At 44.4% G+C, this 17,741-nt stretch overlaps 1 protein-coding gene across 3 annotated transcripts in view; it reads left to right on the forward strand.

Annotated features, from left to right (window-relative positions):
* The window catches only part of FN1 (fibronectin 1), a gene marked incomplete at its 5' end in the record, with an annotated part of 51,364 nt that overhangs the window by 10,985 nt on the left and 22,638 nt on the right, over nucleotides 1-17,741 (forward strand). For all 3 annotated transcript variants that reach the window (XM_082284601.1, XM_082284599.1, XM_082284600.1), the window contains 14 exons: nucleotides 292-444; nucleotides 2,259-2,387; nucleotides 3,878-4,021; nucleotides 5,812-5,933; nucleotides 7,152-7,329; nucleotides 7,444-7,620; nucleotides 9,187-9,315; nucleotides 9,433-9,522; nucleotides 10,063-10,257; nucleotides 11,586-11,858; nucleotides 14,821-15,087; nucleotides 16,649-16,743; nucleotides 17,061-17,229; nucleotides 17,510-17,596. In XM_082284601.1, coding sequence (XP_082140727.1) covers nucleotides 292-444; nucleotides 2,259-2,387; nucleotides 3,878-4,021; nucleotides 5,812-5,933; nucleotides 7,152-7,329; nucleotides 7,444-7,620; nucleotides 9,187-9,315; nucleotides 9,433-9,522; nucleotides 10,063-10,257; nucleotides 11,586-11,858; nucleotides 14,821-15,087; nucleotides 16,649-16,743; nucleotides 17,061-17,229; nucleotides 17,510-17,596 — 2,208 coding nt within the window. The remainder of the gene's footprint in view (nucleotides 1-291; nucleotides 445-2,258; nucleotides 2,388-3,877; nucleotides 4,022-5,811; nucleotides 5,934-7,151; nucleotides 7,330-7,443; nucleotides 7,621-9,186; nucleotides 9,316-9,432; nucleotides 9,523-10,062; nucleotides 10,258-11,585; nucleotides 11,859-14,820; nucleotides 15,088-16,648; nucleotides 16,744-17,060; nucleotides 17,230-17,509; nucleotides 17,597-17,741) is intronic.

Genomic DNA, 17,741 nt, shown 5'->3' on the forward strand with positions numbered 1-17,741 from the left:
TTTGTTTTGTCCTTTTTTCCCCCATTGACCACCTCTAGCAGAGATTTAGGCAATGTTGGGAGAAGGCAATTTTCATTCCTCCTTTGCTACAAAGCATGCTAGGCATGCTCCTCAGCATGTGCAAACTGGTGGAGATCTGCTGGGGAACCTAAACTGGAGTGGGTGCCAGAATTTCCTTGTTAAGATGCAGAAACCACTACGTGGTATGAAGGGGTATTGCAAATGGTCTCAGTCCTCAAGATGTTGTAAATTCTGGCCTCATAAATATCCTTCTGCTTTCTTCTCACCCAGCCCATGAAGAAATCTGCACAACCAATGATGGTGTCATGTACCGTGTCGGGGACCAGTGGGATAAGCAGCACGACATGGGCCACATGATGAGATGTACTTGTGTAGGAAATGGCCGTGGAGAATGGACCTGCATTGCCTATTCACAGCTCAGAGGTACTGATTTCCATGTTGATACCACCACTTTAGTCCAGGTGGGAGAAATTGGTATGCTTTTCTGTCGTTGCAGGCTTGAGCCCAGGCTCAAGAACTGCAGTTTACTCTTTGGAGTAGGAAGGGAATTAGAGGAGCTGTGAAGTTCTTTGCTTGTTATGTGCTGGAAAAGTATATTCCAGCCTCCACAGGCTCAAGCAGAAGCAAACCTTGATGATCTTGATCATGCTATCCCTCCTTCCTTTTGTCTACATTTAGGAATTGGCACCACTATGATTTTACAGAGAGCTCAGTATAGGCACCTCCCTGCCTCGAGAACAGACAAAACTCCAGACTAGTCTGAAGTTTGAAAGCAGAGCTGTTCTGTTTTATTGTTCTGTAGTGAAATTTTCAATTCCTCTGTGCTGAACTAGCCTTTTGCTGGCTAATCTATATGAAAAGCTGGCAGGAAAGCATGGAGATTATTCTTATTTATTTACTCATTTGTATGAGTGGTCCAAGTGGAGAAGTACTTAAGCAATACCAAAAAAAGAAGACTTAAAAGCACAGACATTTGATCATCCTACAGCTAGCTCACAGCATTGGCTTCATGTCTGGAAAAGGCAGGGGGGTTGCTGTCAAGAGGCCAAGAAAGGACTCTTTAACACCACTGCTGAAATGGCATATAATTTATAGGGAAAGGCTCACTCAAGGGCTTTGGAAGGGTTTTTTTTAATGTGTTTCCTTCAGAACAGTGAGAAAGGCACTGCTCAAAGTTCTGGTCTGTGCAACTCCTGTTTCCACTTACACAGCTAGTTCTCTGCAGTTCATTCTGGAGTGGAAGTGGTCTTTCTTGATGAGGAGAGGGTAGAGATACTTTGCTTTGTCAAAAGGCAAAGGTTATCTGAGTAGAGCTGTTTAAACAGAGCAGCCAGACCTTGGTGCCTGCAGGAGAGTCTGAGCACTCCTTGGTTTATCCTGATGCCGTGCCCATGGTGTGGGAAAATATGATAGGGAATGAAAGCCTGGACTCACTTCCCCAAGGACAGATGATCCAGAGGTGACTCCGGAACTGAACTTGGGTCTCCTGGGTCCCACTTAACAAAACAACTTGCTTCTGGGGTGGTTTTCATGTTTGTTTTGTCTTTCTGCTCCTTGCTGTGATTAGACTGGCTTTAGGAATTCTGGGCCAGATCCCAGATGGACATTGAACCTAATAGAGTGATACCATTGTACTAAAGCATGGGGTCTGGTTGCTGGGTTTTGAGGGAAGAGTAGACTGGTAGGCACTGGCAGCATCTTGTGTGTGTAATAGATCTGCCTCTGCCTTCAAATCACTACAAAGGGTAGCAGAGATACCTGACAGAATAACATCATGAGAATGGCTGGTGCTTCCTCATTATATCTTTATAAATTTGGAGGAGCCCTTTTCTCCTTGTGTAGTTCCAGTGATTTGAGGCAGTACTCACTGAGGAGTTTCAGTTGATGTTCCTCAGAGGAGATGATTGGAGAATCAGTGTGGTGGTTTAGATTTTCGTTCACATGTGGAATCTGTCCAAAGGAACGGCAAGGCAGTTCTGTAGCTGGATTGTGTCCTGCAGACCTCTTTTCTGCAAGTGTTGCTTATTTGCATACTGCTGATAGATGAACTCGGGAGCAGGGGTGTGTGTGCAGCACTGTGAGGGTCACAGATTACAGGAGGGCTCCTTTCTGCTGGAATGGAGCTTGTCATGGTCAGTCTGTGTGGTGATCAAGCAGAGGAAATGATGTCCCAAGCAGAAGGGTTCTCTCTTAATACTTAGACCAATTGCTGATAAACTCTCTACTCTCTCCCCCAGACCAGTGCATTGTGGATGGCATCACCTATGATGTGAACCAGACCTTCCACAAGCGTCATGACGAGGGGCACATGCTGAACTGCACCTGCTTTGGCCAGGGCCGGGGGAGATGGAAGTGTGATCCTGTTGGTGAGTCACTGGCTGCCCCCACTTGCCAAACACCTGTTGTGGCTCTCTGTGTAAACCGGTATGGAGAAACCGGTGTGTGAGTTTGGGCCCAGTCTTTGTCCACTTTCTGTCCTAAATTGTACAAATGCAAAAATAGAAGCAACACTGCTTTTGCTGGAGGGTAAGTGAAAGGGCATTTGTTAATTTAAGAACATAAGCTTGGGTTATCACACCTGCCACAGAGGAATCATGATTGTGGCCAGCCTATGTTCTAAAGTGTAGCAGGTTCCCAGGCTGTGGTGATTTGGCTGGATTCTGGTACCTGACCTGTCAGCTGAGCAGGGCTCTCAGCCTGAACACTGACAAAACATGCAGCTGGGCACTGATGCTGGGATCAGTTTTCTTGCCTTTCTCTGTCCTAAAATCTTTTGGAGTTTTCTCCCTGAGCTGAGGAAGGAGACCAGCACATATTAACTTACCTTGGACTGAATTGATTTTTTTGGCTGCCCTTTGTTCTGGCAAAGAGGGAAAGCTCAGGATGAGAGCACATGTTAATAGTGCTCTGGAGGTTAGCTAAAACCATCATGGTTCTCTTCAGGAACAAGGAGATTTCATCTCTTCTGCCTCCCCCCCTTCCCTAGCAAACCTTGATTGGAAGATAAGACCTGGTTGTTTGGTTTGCAATTACTAAGTCCAAGAGAGCTTCAAACTATTGCCAAGAAAATCTGTTGGAAATTACTAGTTGTGAAGTTCTACTTTATTTACAGTAATACCCGTACAAGTTTACTCAAGGAACATGGATTGTAAAGCTCCTGAAAATTACTAGTTTGAAGGAAGGGGTGGGGGGATGATTTCAGCTTTCTATGTAGGTACAATTAAAGTTTTAATTTTGTTTGCTCTCTCTAAACAAAGCTCTTATTTATCCAAGCAAACATAATGCTAGTTCTCACTGAGAATTTCCATTGAGCCAGGCATACAGGCAGTTGTCAGAGTAGGTGTACTGAAGTGCTGTACTGTGCTGTATTTACACTAGTTAAGCTGATTTCAGGATCTGATCTGTCCCCCTTTGGTTTCTACAATGGTAAATAGGGAAAGATTCTGCTGAAAATTCGTGGGACTTTTAAATCACAAATGAATTCTGTTGAAGGCAGGAGGAATTTTTGCCTTTGATCTCCTTGAGAGCAGCATGGTTTGGCTTTGGATGAGATGAGCTCAGTTGGCCAGAGCAGAACTGGGCTCCAGAGTGGATGAAATCCTTTCTAGAAGGAACACCCCACTGAAATGCATCACAGCTGATTTAGCCCCCTAATATCTAACTTAATACATGCAGTGATTTGGAATTCAAGTTCTGTTGCCACTTAATGTACATTTATATACATTTTATGTATATTTTCAAATGAACATTGGTGTTGCATTTCTTTGTGCCAAAGTCTCTTGGAGCTTTCCTCTGTAGATATTTCAGTGTGGTTTCAGTAACACACAGTAGTGAGCCGTCTCTGTTGTGCCTTCAGACCAGTGCCAGGACTCGGAAACCCGCACCTTCTACCAAATTGGAGACTCCTGGGAGAAGTATGTCCATGGGGTCAGATACCAGTGCTATTGCTATGGCCGTGGGATTGGAGAATGGCACTGCCAACCTCTGCAGACCTACCCAGGTAAGAAACCCAACAGAAAATGAACTCACCTGCTGAGTAAGACCTGAGGAAAGCTAGCTTTCCACCCCTTGCATCACTGTTCAGGTTTCTGTACCTAATGCCTTTTGGTTTCCTTTTAAAACTGAAGAGATTTTCCCTGTCCCTTGGCAGACACAAGCAGGTGTCGGGGTTATAAAGAGGGGCCCAAGCTATTTGCAGCTATTCCTGAGGCCAGGGTTAGTTCAGAGAGTGCCTTCCAGTGCACACAACAGCTTGGGTTTACATTGCCTCTTGGTATTTAGTGATATCACACGTGTAATCTTCAGCTTATATTGCCTGAAACTCACACATGTGTAGCCCTTCCTTTTCTGCTCATTACAGAAGCAAAATCCACCACGGAACGAAACGTTTTTCCTGATCAGTGCCCCAAAGAAATTAAATATTTGAACTCTTGTTTGTCCAGGCAGTTCCAGGAACTCTTTATAGGGATGGGCAATGCCTGTTTGTTGGTTGTTCAGCTTCAGTTCCCCGAACAGAACATAAGGAGAACCTCTCTACTTTCCTGTTTGAGGTTGCAACTGCCACTGTCTTAATCTGAATAAGATGAAGTATTAGGGCTTGCTGAGCTTCACTGAGTCCTGTCAGACTGCTTAAACAAACATCTCCCTGAGCTATGTGAAGTATGCATGCCTCTAGCCTGGAGACCAGGGCTTTGGGCTGCTTTAGACACAAGAGTGACTGAAAATGTGTAAATAAACCAAATCTAAAGTTTCTGAATGTAGGTTTGGGGTTAGGTGAGCTTTGAAATTTTCTGCCTGTGGGCGCAAGTTTGTTTTTCTAGAAATCCTCTTAAATGGGGAACAGGTATATATGTTACATGGTTGTCCAGGTAAATTATTATTAGAAATGTTGGGAATGCGGTGAGTGTGCAGCTATTTAATGGCTAAAACACTTTCCTGTACATTCTGGGGATCTCTTTGCTGGGATTTTCTGAGAACTAACATGAGGACAGTGCTGCTGAGTGTTCAGTGAAACCTCCCCAGTGGGGCTGGGAGGGACTGAAAGGAGACCCATGGGATCATAAAACCTGTCCTTCTCTATTGGAGAGCTTTATGGAGAAAATCGGCCTGAGCCTGACCTAGCTGAATGCAATCAGTAGTCTTAAGCATTAGAGCACTGCAGAACTTGTATTTTCTTGAGTTCATGGGCCTGTTTTGTGTCAGGACTTCCACCAGCCCTTCTGGTGGGGTTTGTGTGCAGGAGACAAGTCTCACTATCTGCAGAGTCCTCCACAGAGTTATGAAAATTCAATGTTTCAAATGAACTGATGAAGAAATTTAGTCAAATCATAGAAGATTAGTGGTTTTTGTTCAGGGTGTACTCAATGTCAGATCAGGAATTTTCCCTCACCATGCTGCATGATTAGACCCAGATTTGGCAGATGATTTTTTTATCAGCTTCCCTGCTGCCACTGCAGAAGATATCAATGATGAAAATGGTTGCTGAGAAGTTCCCCCCATCTCTTTGAACAACAAAACTTTGCTTTACAGACTTTTTCTGTACTAGACCTCTCCCATGTTCCATTTCACTGATAGCTCACAGGAAATGGACCCAAGCAGTGCAGATTAACTCTCCCACAGAATATATTGTGATTCACTGGTTTTCTAGGTAGAAATGAAGCATTAAGGATAGAAAGGCAATAAAACTGATTTTCCGTGTATAGAAATACTATGTGAGCCGTGCAGCTTTCTTGCTTTTTGGTGACTCCACAACATCCCCAGTATGTTAAAACTGGCAGTTCTTTTTTTCAGGATCAACTGGGCCTGTTCAGGTGATCATCACAGAGAGCACGAATCAGCCAAACTCCCACCCCATCCAGTGGAATGCTCCTGAACGGTCTCACATCACCCAGTACATCTTGCGCTGGAGACCGGTGAGTGCCACATTTGTCATCATTTGTTCATCAAGAGTACTTTATTTGGCTTTTTCTGGTGTCTGAAAGAAGTGGTTGACACACTTTCAGCAAACTTGAGTTGCTTGTTCAGTGTCTTTGTCCTGTTGAGGTCAACAGCTACTCTTGAGCATCAAAAAGAGCCAGTGCTGTTTAACAATTAAATGTTTTCCTGCCTGAACTTCAGTGGTTGCTGTGTTCATAAAGTATTTTATTAAACAAAGCACTAAGTACAGCAAGCAGACAAGTTTATATCCTTCCTTACCTTAGGAATGTAAATCCTTGTGGAAGCTTCTTCATCCAAAGAAATGCTGTTTTAGTAACATGCATATCCAGAGACAACTGGGATACATTTTATTCTATTAATGAGGAGGTAAAAATGAGTAGGATGTGAAGTCATAAACAGCTCAGTGTAGGATTAAATAAACAGTCACTCCCATCTTCTCCGAAGTCTAAACCAAAACTGGTTAACCACTGCTTGCTGGCTGATTCCTCTGTGAGGAATGATTTGGTTTAACCAACGCAGATCAGCTGTGTTCCAGCTCCCCTGAGTACAGCTTCACAAAAGACCACTTAATGATTAAGAGCATTAGTACCTCAATGGTGCCTGTTATTAAGAGAACAATAAAGGCCCTGATCCAAAGCCATTCAAGGCACTCAAGTCTTTTTACTGACTTCAGTGTATCTTGGATGAAGGCCTGAATGAAATGGACTTTAAAGCACTGGAATACAAACCTCAGAGGATGGAGCATTATTTTAAAGCTTCCCATAGAGTTCAAACACAGGGTAAAAGGGAAGAACTTTTCTGTATATTGTTTTCAGATGATGGGTTAGAGTGTTTTTATGAACAGCCTTCAAATATGTATTTTCCAGCCACTACTTCATGCCTTACTGTGCTTTTGATGAAGGAAAGAGTTGAGTTTGTGACAAATAATGTTCCTTTTAAAGGGTAAAGTTCAAAGCTAGGTTGTTTTTAATTTACTCCTGTAAAACCTAATAACTCAATGCCACTAGTCCTGCTTCTTGGCATACTTTTCTCATCTCCTTTGTCTTGATTCTGTCTGTGCATTAAAGCCATTCAGGTCATACCTTTGTTTAAATATTGCAGTGATTAGTAACCACACAGCAGGTTAGGCCACTAGATCCCCCTGCTTGCAGCCTAGGGAGTCTCTCACTATCTGAGTGTCCATTTTCTTGCAGAAAAACTCTGGAAGGCAGTGGAAGGAAGCCACCATCCCTGGCCACCGGAACTCCTACACCATCTCAGGCCTGAAGCCTGGTGTGATATATGAAGGACAGCTCATCAGTGTCCAGCAGTATGGCCACAAAGAAGTCACCCGCTTTGATTTTACCACAACCAGCACCACAGCAGTGACAAGTGAGTTGAATCCAGGAAAACCTAATCTCCTTCACCCAAGTCCTTGCTTCGTGCATCCCAGTTAACACAAAAGTAGTGATGCTTAATGCAACCTCTGTTTCTTCTCTCTTGCAGGCAACACTGTTTCAGGAGAGACAACTCTTCTTCCTCCCGTGGTTGCTACCTCAGAATCTGTCACTGAAATCACATCCAACAGCTTTGTTGTCTCCTGGGTTTCTGCTTCTGACACCGTTTCTGGATTCCGTGTTGAGTATGAGCTGAGCGAGGAGGGTGATGAACCACAGTACCTTGGTGAGACAAAATTGGAGTGTGCCAGACCAAAGCATTGCTCACAGTCAGTGCATTGCTGTTTTGTGGCAGTCAGTAGAGCTGGTGTAAACGTCTGAGCATCTCCCTGTCTTTCAGTAGGATTGAATTAGGATATGAGAGTGGCAGGACCAGCTCAGATGAAAAACTCACTTAGTTCATTGTCCTTTCTCCATTAAGAGCTGTAAGAGAACAAGGCAAGTATATAGCAATATCCCCTCAGAATACTGTCCCAGAATTCTGCAGAGGAAAACTGCCTGAGCCAGGAGCAGTGGATGAGTAATAACTCTGGGTAGATATAATTATTCTTTTCATCTCCATGAATTTGCTCAGTTCTTTTTCCTTTTGAAATCATGTGAAGTTACTGGCTTCCACAGCATCCTGAAGTGAGCAGCAATGCAAATGAGAAGAGAACCAAATCTGTTTTTTAGAACCTGCCTCCTGGCTAATTTCCTTTGCCTTACCTTTGTCCTTCCATCAGAACAGACAGAGAGAAATCATTCCCAAATGCCCTCTCTTGGCTGCTTGTTGTCTCATGGATATCTCATGTTCCAGTCTGCTGTCAGTTGTTTTGTTTGGATCAAATCTTCTCCATCTTTGATAACATGACAGCTTAACTGAGCTGGGAAGCTGGTTAAAGGCACTGGACTCAGACACAGGAGTCGAAACTGCTTTTCCAACATCTACTCTAGACCCCTTGTACCACATGCAGTTTCATCTTAACTTCTTTTTCCTAATTTCCTATCTTGACAGTGGTAATAGCAATATCTCACCTCAGATATTTCATGTTATACTAGTTATTGGGCTATGAGTGTGGTAGAAGAACACGACAAAAAGAGTAGCAATCTCCTGACCTAATAACTCTCCCTGGCCTGTTGCTCCCCTGAACTCACAGGCTTGGACACTGAGCAGAAGTGGCTCACATGGGGGCTGCCAGCACTGTCACCACCTTTCTTTCTGCCCAGACAGCTGAGCTGTGCTGTGAAGCAGCTCCTGAGCTCATCTGTCTACAGACAGAGATTTACAGGCAGATTGAAAGGCAATTCCCAGTTTCCCTTAAGATGCTTGGCTTCAGTCTGGCCAGCAAGGAGCTGCTTCTTGGGGAATTTTCTACATCTGGCATGTAGGTGGACATCTGGGAGCAGGGAGAGAAGTTCACCAGCCCTCATAATGTCATTCTTCTTCACTCATGAGTCAGTGTTTCCACATAACCTATTCATGTGAAAGTTTTTCCATATATTTCTGTACTGAAAATGCAACAGTCAGGATATGAAATGAGTGTTCAGCTGAGATGGCTGCAGTGTGCAGGGGGCTGCTGCTCAAGCTGCCCTGCCATATCCCACATCAAGCCCTCTTGCCTTTGGTTGCTGGTCCCAACTCTCCACACAACTCTTCTGAGGTGAACTGAAGACAGTGCAGAAAAACTGTTGTTTTATCGCAGGAAGACTGTGCTTCAGCCCAGATTAGAACAGACATCTCAATTACTTTTTTTGCAGAGAAAGCAAGAAGATGGAACTGCTAAATTAAATTTTTCTCTCCTGCCTTCCTCAGATCTTCCAAGCACAGCCACTTCTGTCAACATCCCTGACTTGCTTCCTGGTCGCAAGTATATTGTTAATGTCTATCAGATCTCTGAAGAAGGAGAGCAGAATCTGATCCTGTCTACTTCACAGACTACAGGTATGTGTGGGTGGCTCTTGCTGTGCTTTGAAAGCTGTTGTTACTCTTTGCTCAAGAATTTTTGGTTACCTCTTATCCTCACACTTGCTGTCCTCCTCTGTTTATTCCCTTAAACAGCTCCTGATGCACCTCCCGAGCACACAGTGGAAAGTGTGGATGACACATCCATTGTCATCAGCTGGAGCAGACCACAGGCTCCAATCACAGGTTTGTCCAATTGGAGTGCACCTATTCTCCTTTATTGGTAGAATCTGAAGTGTAGGTGAAAAAGAAAATGAGATATAACTCTGGGACAAACTTAGTGCAAAATTGTGTCTGGTCTGAGAGACCAGCTGGAAAGCACATGGGCAGTTTAGCATTTCCTTGGCTTCAGTGACTGAACCAAGCAATTCAGAAAGCTGGATGGAAAACAATTCCTCCTGCATTTGTGTTAAAGAAAAACAAGCCCCAAGACCTTATATTTGTATCTGTCGTTCAGACCATCCCATAGGGAGCATGAGAACTGTACATGCCTAAATCCACATGTCAGACCTCAGAAATATGCTAACCCAGGTCAGACTGTGCTTTGGGAAGGTGCTGTGAGTGTGTGGTCTGTAGGTGGGACGTGAGCATGGGCAGGCCACAGGTCCTGCTGAAGTTCAGGGCTATTTTTATCAAAGCTCAGTAGCGAGATCAGTTCAGCCCTCATTTCTAGCATTCTTTGTGCTTACTGATTGTGCTGAGGATTACATATTTCTCTTGCTTCAGGCTACAGGATTGTCTACGTACCCTCTGTGGAAGGCAGCAGCACAGAGCTCAACCTGCCTGACACTGCCACCTCTGTAACACTCAGTGACCTGATGCCGGGGGTTCAGTACAACATCAGCATCTATGCAGTGGAAGAAAACCAGGAGAGCACGCCTGTCTTCATCCAGCAGGAAACCACTGGGGTCCCACGCACAGGTAATGCTCGTATTCTGGATTTCAGTCACTGAGATTTCTGTTGCTAGCTAAATGAATGCTTAAATGAACTCAGTTATGGTTTTGTGGGTTTGAATTGTAAATTTTGCTGGTATTGAAGTTCTGTAGTAAAATTGAACTTAGTGACACAGTCAAGACACCACTCTGCATTAAGAGGATTGTAATTCCTAGGGATTGGACTGCAGGCAGTTCTTGAATTATCTGCAGAAGAGAGATCAGTTTCTCAGGTTATCGTAGGGAAATCCTACTAAGAAATCTCCTGAAGTGCCTGGTATATTGTTTTGCCCCAGTACTTGGCTCACAGATGTTCAGGGTTATGTACTCAGGCACCATAACACATGTTCAAATGTTCACCTGACTCTTCACTCTCCCTTCCGGTCCTACCCATTATTTTCCTTTGCAGTCAGTGGGTATGGGAGATTACTCAGCATTGACTGATGTGCCAAAACACCACCATAGGCTCTAAACTTGAGGCACCCAATATTTAAAAAACTACTGGTTTCAGGGTTCTTTTAAGTATCCAGTTGGACTGAATAACCAAACCAAAAGAAGGGATAGTGAAAGAATTGGGATCTGATGTGGTAAGCAGTGGAATTTGATGGTCCTGCAAGTTGCAAGCACGTGTTTGCAAATGGGAATTCACCAGGAATGAACTCAGCTCAATGATTTTATGGTTTGGCTTCTGCATCTTCCAAAAATGTGCACTGGTTAACCTTAGGGCAGTATCAGTCCTAGTCTCAAGAAATTGAATTTAGACACAGGAATTCACGGGTGCAGTAATGTGGCCCAGCACTGAGGGAACTGCATTTTGCATTTGACTATAATAAGGCCAGATCAGCCCCTGTACTTGTTTAATTACAAAAGGTGGATTTCAAGTTAATCATAGACATTCAGAACATGCTGTGGGTTTTTTAAAATCCTCTCTTTTAATTTTAGAAGGAGGTTACTGTTTCCAATCTCTGGAGTACTTTTTTTCCCCTCAGGCTTTGGTTTTGCATATACTTGAAGTTCTGTAGCATATTACATCTGGTTTTTCAGTTCTCTTTCTGTCATAGCAAGATACCTTCTGAAGACATAATAGACTTTAAAGTAGATAGTGATGTTAGAAATTGTAGTCTGCTTGAATATTGTCTGGGGACGTGTGTAGGCATATTTACAGTAAGGTTACCCTGACGTTTTAATTTGGTAAATATTCTTGGGCTAGCCATTCTTCAAGCAAAATTCACTTTTTTTTCCCTTGCATGGAAACCTATAGCTTCTCCTCCTGCTAAGGACTCCCTCTGACAACTACTGTACCCCTGTGCTTTCAGATGAAGTGCCTTCCCCCAGAGATCTGCAGTTTGTGGAGGTTTCTGACATCAAGATCACCATCATGTGGACCCCACCCCAGAGCCAAGTGTCCGGCTATCGGGTGGAGGTGATCCCTGTCAACCGCCCTGGCCAGCACGGACAGAGACTGCCCATCACCAGGAGCTCTTTTGCTGAAGTCATTGACCTGATCCCAGGAACAACCTACCTCTTCAAGATCTTTGCTGTAAACCAGGGCAGGGAGAGCAAACCTTTGACTGGAGAGCAAACCACCAGTAAGTGTCTTTCCTCTGTGCTTTTTTCAGCCTTTTGAGGCGTGTATTTCGCTGTCGCTTGTAGAAATGTATAAACAGAGCACTTGAAGTGCAACAGTTCTAGCCCAGGAGGTATCCCATCAGTAGGATGACAGGGCTGGGAATTCATTCAGTATAACAATGATCTCTTCAGCAGATTTATCCTTCTCCGGGGCTTTCCAATGGGAGTTTAAGTCTCATGGCACTTTAAAACAATTTCATATGGCTGGAATTCAACTTTTTATTACTGACTGAGAATTGATGGACCCTGCAGTTCTTTTACAGCACAGATCACAGCCTGTGATTTTTATAACTTTTTTTTTTTGCTGGTACCTTAGGGCAGATTTCAGTATGACTTAGAAGCCTTGCTGAGTTTCCTCTGAAAATCCCCATCCCCCTTCTGACAGCTCCATGCCTATCTGGCTCCACTGGCAGCGGTAGCAGTTGTGCCTGCCAGTGATCATGCAGGATCCTTCAGAACCCAGCAGCTAATGATCTAGAGGCAGTGCAGCACTTCGCCAGTGTCAGGAAAAATGCACTTTGTCAGGCATTGTTTTTTGCTTTGCAGCAGTGCAGAGAAGAAAGAGGAGCAGTGGCTGGGCAAGGTATAGGTTTTCAGGTGGAAGAGTAGGAGTTTAATCTGGGTTTGAGTGGTTATCTCCATTTTTGATCCAAGAGGAGCAGATCAGACAGAACATGGGACATGGTTTGTTTGATCAGATCCTGTTTATTGGGCAGTAGAAGGGTGAGTGGGTGTTTGTGGTGTTCTTTGACTGAATCACTTTATTCGAAGGGGTGAAATGCAGCTATGTGCATCTGCTGCTCTTCTGATACTTTTCAGTAAATAAGAGCAACTTCTGAGAACCCAACCAGGCTCTTAGTAACATGAGAGGGAAGGAAAGGAAATGAGATAGTGTGTGAATATAGCCATGCTGTTTGGGAAGTATCCTTACTTATATCCATTAAATTATGAGCCATGAACAGTGCCTGTCCCTTGACTGTGCAGGGAGAATGGGATCCTTATGTCTGTCCTTTGACATAGGTGTCTAATTTGAGCATAGAACAGATGGTGTGAGCACCCTCCCTCCTCTTTCAAGTGAGGCTTTCAAAAGCAAGGATGTGACTTAGGAACCTGAACTCTCTTGGAAGCATTTAGAACAAGAAGGGCCCAGTTCCCAGCTAGATCTGTAATTTTTTGTGGTTGTTTTGAGGATCCTGGGCTAGGTGTAGGGTTCCTCTGAAACTCCACATAGAGGTGTACATTGGAGTATAGACATGTAATTCAGACAGCACAGTGTCAGTCACAAATGTCTGGAATCATTTTCCATAGGCTGTGATCATCCGCTTAACTGCTTTGCCTAAACCACATTGCAGAAACTATTCACATAAATTGCATCCTGTAATCGAAAGTCCTGGGAAACAGAAATCATTCAGGGTTCCCAAGGAAAACCCTGCAGCAATAGTCTCTTCCCACGGTGTAAATGTGATTCTCTTTTTGGCCTTCCGTTAAAAAGCAGTCTACAAATAAACTCGGAGTGTATGCGTGTGGCTTTTCAATCTTCCGCTTTTTCCTCTAGTGTGGGGAGGAGAAGTGATAAAAGCCTAATAGAGCTGGCAAATTAAATTGTGCAGAGAGGAACTGACTTTAGGCTACACATTTTAGGAAGATACAATCTTTGTCAGATGAGATTTAGCACAGATGTAAGTACCAACAAGGGATAAAGTTGACTTTCAGCCTGTGGGTTGGAGATGGGCTTAAGCAGGGTCACACTCCTCCTTTTTCTTTTAGAGTTCTCCCCAGTTTTTTCCAGTGGTGGAAGAAGGAAGACCTCACTTCCTTTTTCCTCCCTCCTCAAAAATGGAGAAAATAAAAAGGACAAAAGCATCTTCCCACTGAATCAGTGGGAGAGTGATGAAAACATGATTTTTTCCACCAGAATATTACTTCTTCAGAAGGAGAAAAAAGCATTTGCCAGCAAAAAAGAGAATTGATGAGACCTCACTGCTCTTAATTTTAACATGTGATTAGAACGTGGAAAAGGGGGGGAAACCTGCCATGTGAACACTATGAACTCCTTGCTGCAGGCAGTGCTACCCTGCCTGCTGTGGGGGCAAATTCCCCTCCAGAGCCTCACCTTGCCTCAGCTGAAGGCAGTGACATCTCCTTCAGTCACTGGGCTCCAGTGTGGTGCTGAAGGAGCTGTGCTGCCTCAGCGTCTTGTTTCTATAGTTATCTGGGTTATCAGCTTCAGCAGCTTCCCGGGGGCACTGATAAAAAGGGGAGGAAGCCTGGTAAGAGCTGTTCCCTGAGTCCCAGGGGAGAGATGAGCATTCTTGGAATTGTTGTATGGTCAGTTCCATGGTGTGAGTATTTTTAAGTAGATCTAGGAACTGGTTTTCTGCAGAAAGTCGCTGACTGTTACTTATTTTGACATTCAAATGACAAAGTAGGGGTGGTTTATTTTGGGAAGGGATTTTGAGAGGACTGGGCAAGGATTTAAAAGAATTAATCTTTTTCATGGAAGAGGGCTAAAATTAGGTTTCTGTGCTTACACTGACAAGTCTAAACTGAGCTGGTTTTTAAAAAATGCTCAGCGCTCATGAGAAACTGTTGAAATTCCTGAGTGTGTTGGGTTCATCTGTCATGCCTCAAACTTTAGGCTGCCTTCCCCATGGGATGCAGAGATGGCTGCAACCCAAATCAGTCCAGCCCAGAATGCTCAGGTCTGGTCTGCGTGTCTCAGTGTGTTAATGGATGGCACTGAGGCGTGGATATAGACATGAAATAACTTTCCAGCTTTCTCATGGTCCCACCTTCTCTCTTCCCTACTGCTGCCCTCACACAATGCATGAGAAGTACAGGCCAGGTGTACACACATGGTTTGGAAGTGGGGGTGGAGATTCAGCTGGGAAAGCTGATGGCCGTTCTGTTTTTCCCCTCCAGAGCTCGATGCCCCCACCAACCTGAGGTTCCTCAACACCACGGAGCACTCGGTGCTGGTGCTGTGGACACGGCCCCGTGCTGTGATCACGGGGTACAAGCTGACAGCAGGGCCCACCAGGGGAGGGCAGCCCCGCACCTACAACGTGGGACCCTCTGCCACCAAGTACCTCCTGAGGAACCTGCAGCCTGGCACCGAGTACACCGTGTACCTCGTGGCGGTTAAAGGCGACTTGCAAAGCAACAGGGAGACCGGAGTCTTCACCACTTGTGAGTGAGACACACACACACCACATGCTCCTCTTCCTTTATACCCTTGCCCTTCTTCAGAGCTTGTGCTGAAAGTGCCTATTGTGAATTGATTTATGGAAGCAACCTTTTGAAGTAGCATTCCAGCAGAACAGCTTGGGAAATACTCCTTGTTGTTCTTTCTGAGCTAGTTGGCAGGGAAAAGAGTTATTTGCATCAAAATCTTCCAGTAAAATACATTTCAGCTTTCCTGATGATTAAAAACTAGAGGGAAAACTTACTACTGGTATCTCACTTTCTGCTTAACTGGGTGTCAGAGAAATTTAATTTTACCTGATCTTCCTAATTGTTTGGTTTTGGCATGACAAATCAAGGAAAGCATACAACTCTCTTAAAATGGGCAAGGAATAATTAGTCTGTCATTTATATAAAGCTGAAAGCAGTCATTTCTCAAGCCCAGCCATACCATCTAAGGCAGCTCAACTGCAGTTACCCAAACTGACACAAACATTTCATTCTATCTTTTTATTTTATTATTTTGCATTTCAGTCGTCTGTATTTGGGAGGCTGGCTTGGAAGAAATATTAAGCAAATTTTGGAAGGAAAGGGATTTCTGTAAGAACCCACACATACTTCTAGAAAGAACAAATAGATTCAGTGTTTAAATAGTGATGAAACCATCATATACACTAGCAAAACTCAAAGTCACCCAAGCCCAGAACCACATCCTCTTTTGAAAAGAGAATGTGGTTTCTTTTAGAACAATGTGAAACTAAAATAAGGGCTCAAACTTTTAATCAGAGTAACATTGTTGACATTGGCAAGGTGCTTTTTGCTGACAGTCTTATCTATAAATACTCCTCAGTTAGAATATGATCTGGTATCTTAGATTTAATGTTGCCTTCAAATTCTGGCTTGTCTGAAAGAAACCAGTCCAGTTTAAGACTATAGAATTAATTAACCAAGCCTCTTCATTAATAACAAGGCCATTTCAGATTAAACTCAGTGGCATTATTTAGGCTGATTCTGGCATGCACAAAGGCTTTGGCTTCTGTGTGATGCTTCTGACAGATACCAGTGAAACCACAGGTGCCTCAGACTGACTTTGAGCTCCTTTCTGCTGATTTCTCAAGATGTTGGTGAGGGATGACATGGTCCTTGCTGGGACAGCTGGATGACAGACAGGGGTGTAATATTCTGCTGACTGGAAGGCATATGGTGGGTGAATCAAAAAAATAGCTGAGTTTTGAGGAACACTTTAGATATCATGCCAAAAACCAGGATTCCCCAAATTTTTGGGGCTGGATGCATAGAGGATCATGCATCCAGTTGAGTATTTTTGTTTTCCTCAAGAACAAAAGCTCTGGCTATGATTAGACCACTTGCATACTGTGTCTGTCAAGCCCAGCAGCAGACAAAAATCATCTGCCAGATCCTTCCCAAATCACTGGATTTTCAAAAATGATCTAGTTCAGCACGCATTTCATACCTCTGGCTGTTTGTACTGCTGTAGGTCAGGTTTTCAAACTGTTTGGAGCCATCACAGCAGGTAGACTTCAACTCTTGTCAATTCACTTCACAGATCAGCCTGCTGGCTCTGTTCCTCCTTTTAACACAGAAGTGACTGAGACCTCTATTGTCATCACCTGGACACCTGCCCCAAGGATTGGTTTCAAGGTAGGAGGAACTAAGTCCCATGCTGGTTTTTCCTCTTCACTGTGGTGGGGAGGGCAGATTAAAGGCATTTCCTGTGGACTGCAGTGAAGATGGCAGCACAAAGGGGAGAGGTGCAAAGGGCCTGCTGCTTACAGGGAGTGGGTCTAGATGACAGAGGTCAGTGCAGTCATGGGGCTTCAGGTCAAGCGGGACATGTGAACCACAAGTTACAGGATTAACAGCTGGAGTTCAGCACAAGGGCCCATAGTGCTGCTGTTGGATGATCAGTCAGGATGCTGACAGCTTGTGACTGAAAAGCAAACCTTGCTCCCCTGCAGCTGGGAGTGCGCCCAAGCCAGGGCGGAGAGGCTCCTCGGGAGGTGATCTCGGACTCCGGCAGCATCGTGATCTCCGGGCTGACCCCTGGCGTGGAGTACACCTACAGCCTCACAGTGCTGATGGATGGCCAGGAGAGAGAGACCCCCATCGTCAGGAGAGTCACTACACGTATGACACACTTGCTTTTCCACCATATTCCTCCTTCTGCTCCCCACATCAATGGCTGCCTTCTGGGACGCAGTTCTGGTCTTTTCTCCCTGTTGTGGTCTGGTTTTTCTTTTTGATACATAGGTGACAGTAGCACTGTCTTGTGCAGTGCAGAGTCACAGCTTCAGGAGAGTGTTTTTAGCTAATTCCACAGGATGAGGATATTGTGGGGAGAGGGGTGCTGAGGCAGCCAGCGTGATTCTCAGTGCCAGCAGTGACCCGTTTGTCTGAACACTTGCAGCACTGGCTCCGCCAACCGGCCTGCGCCTGAGGTCCAATCCTGACACTGGCATCCTGATAGTCTCGTGGGAGAGAAGCACATCTCCAGGTAACCATGTGAACTCACACTGTGCTCAAACCTGCTCTTGTAGCAGAATGCTAACACTTGTTCTGTGGTGCCTTGCAGTTTGGTGAGAAACTTGCTGTTGAGTAATTTAAGGAAAAATGTACATGTTTCTAGATACATTTAAGGA

Source organism: Coloeus monedula (assembly GCF_965178545.1).
Source record: "Coloeus monedula genome assembly, chromosome: 7".
NCBI lineage: Eukaryota > Metazoa > Chordata > Aves > Passeriformes > Corvidae > Coloeus > Coloeus monedula.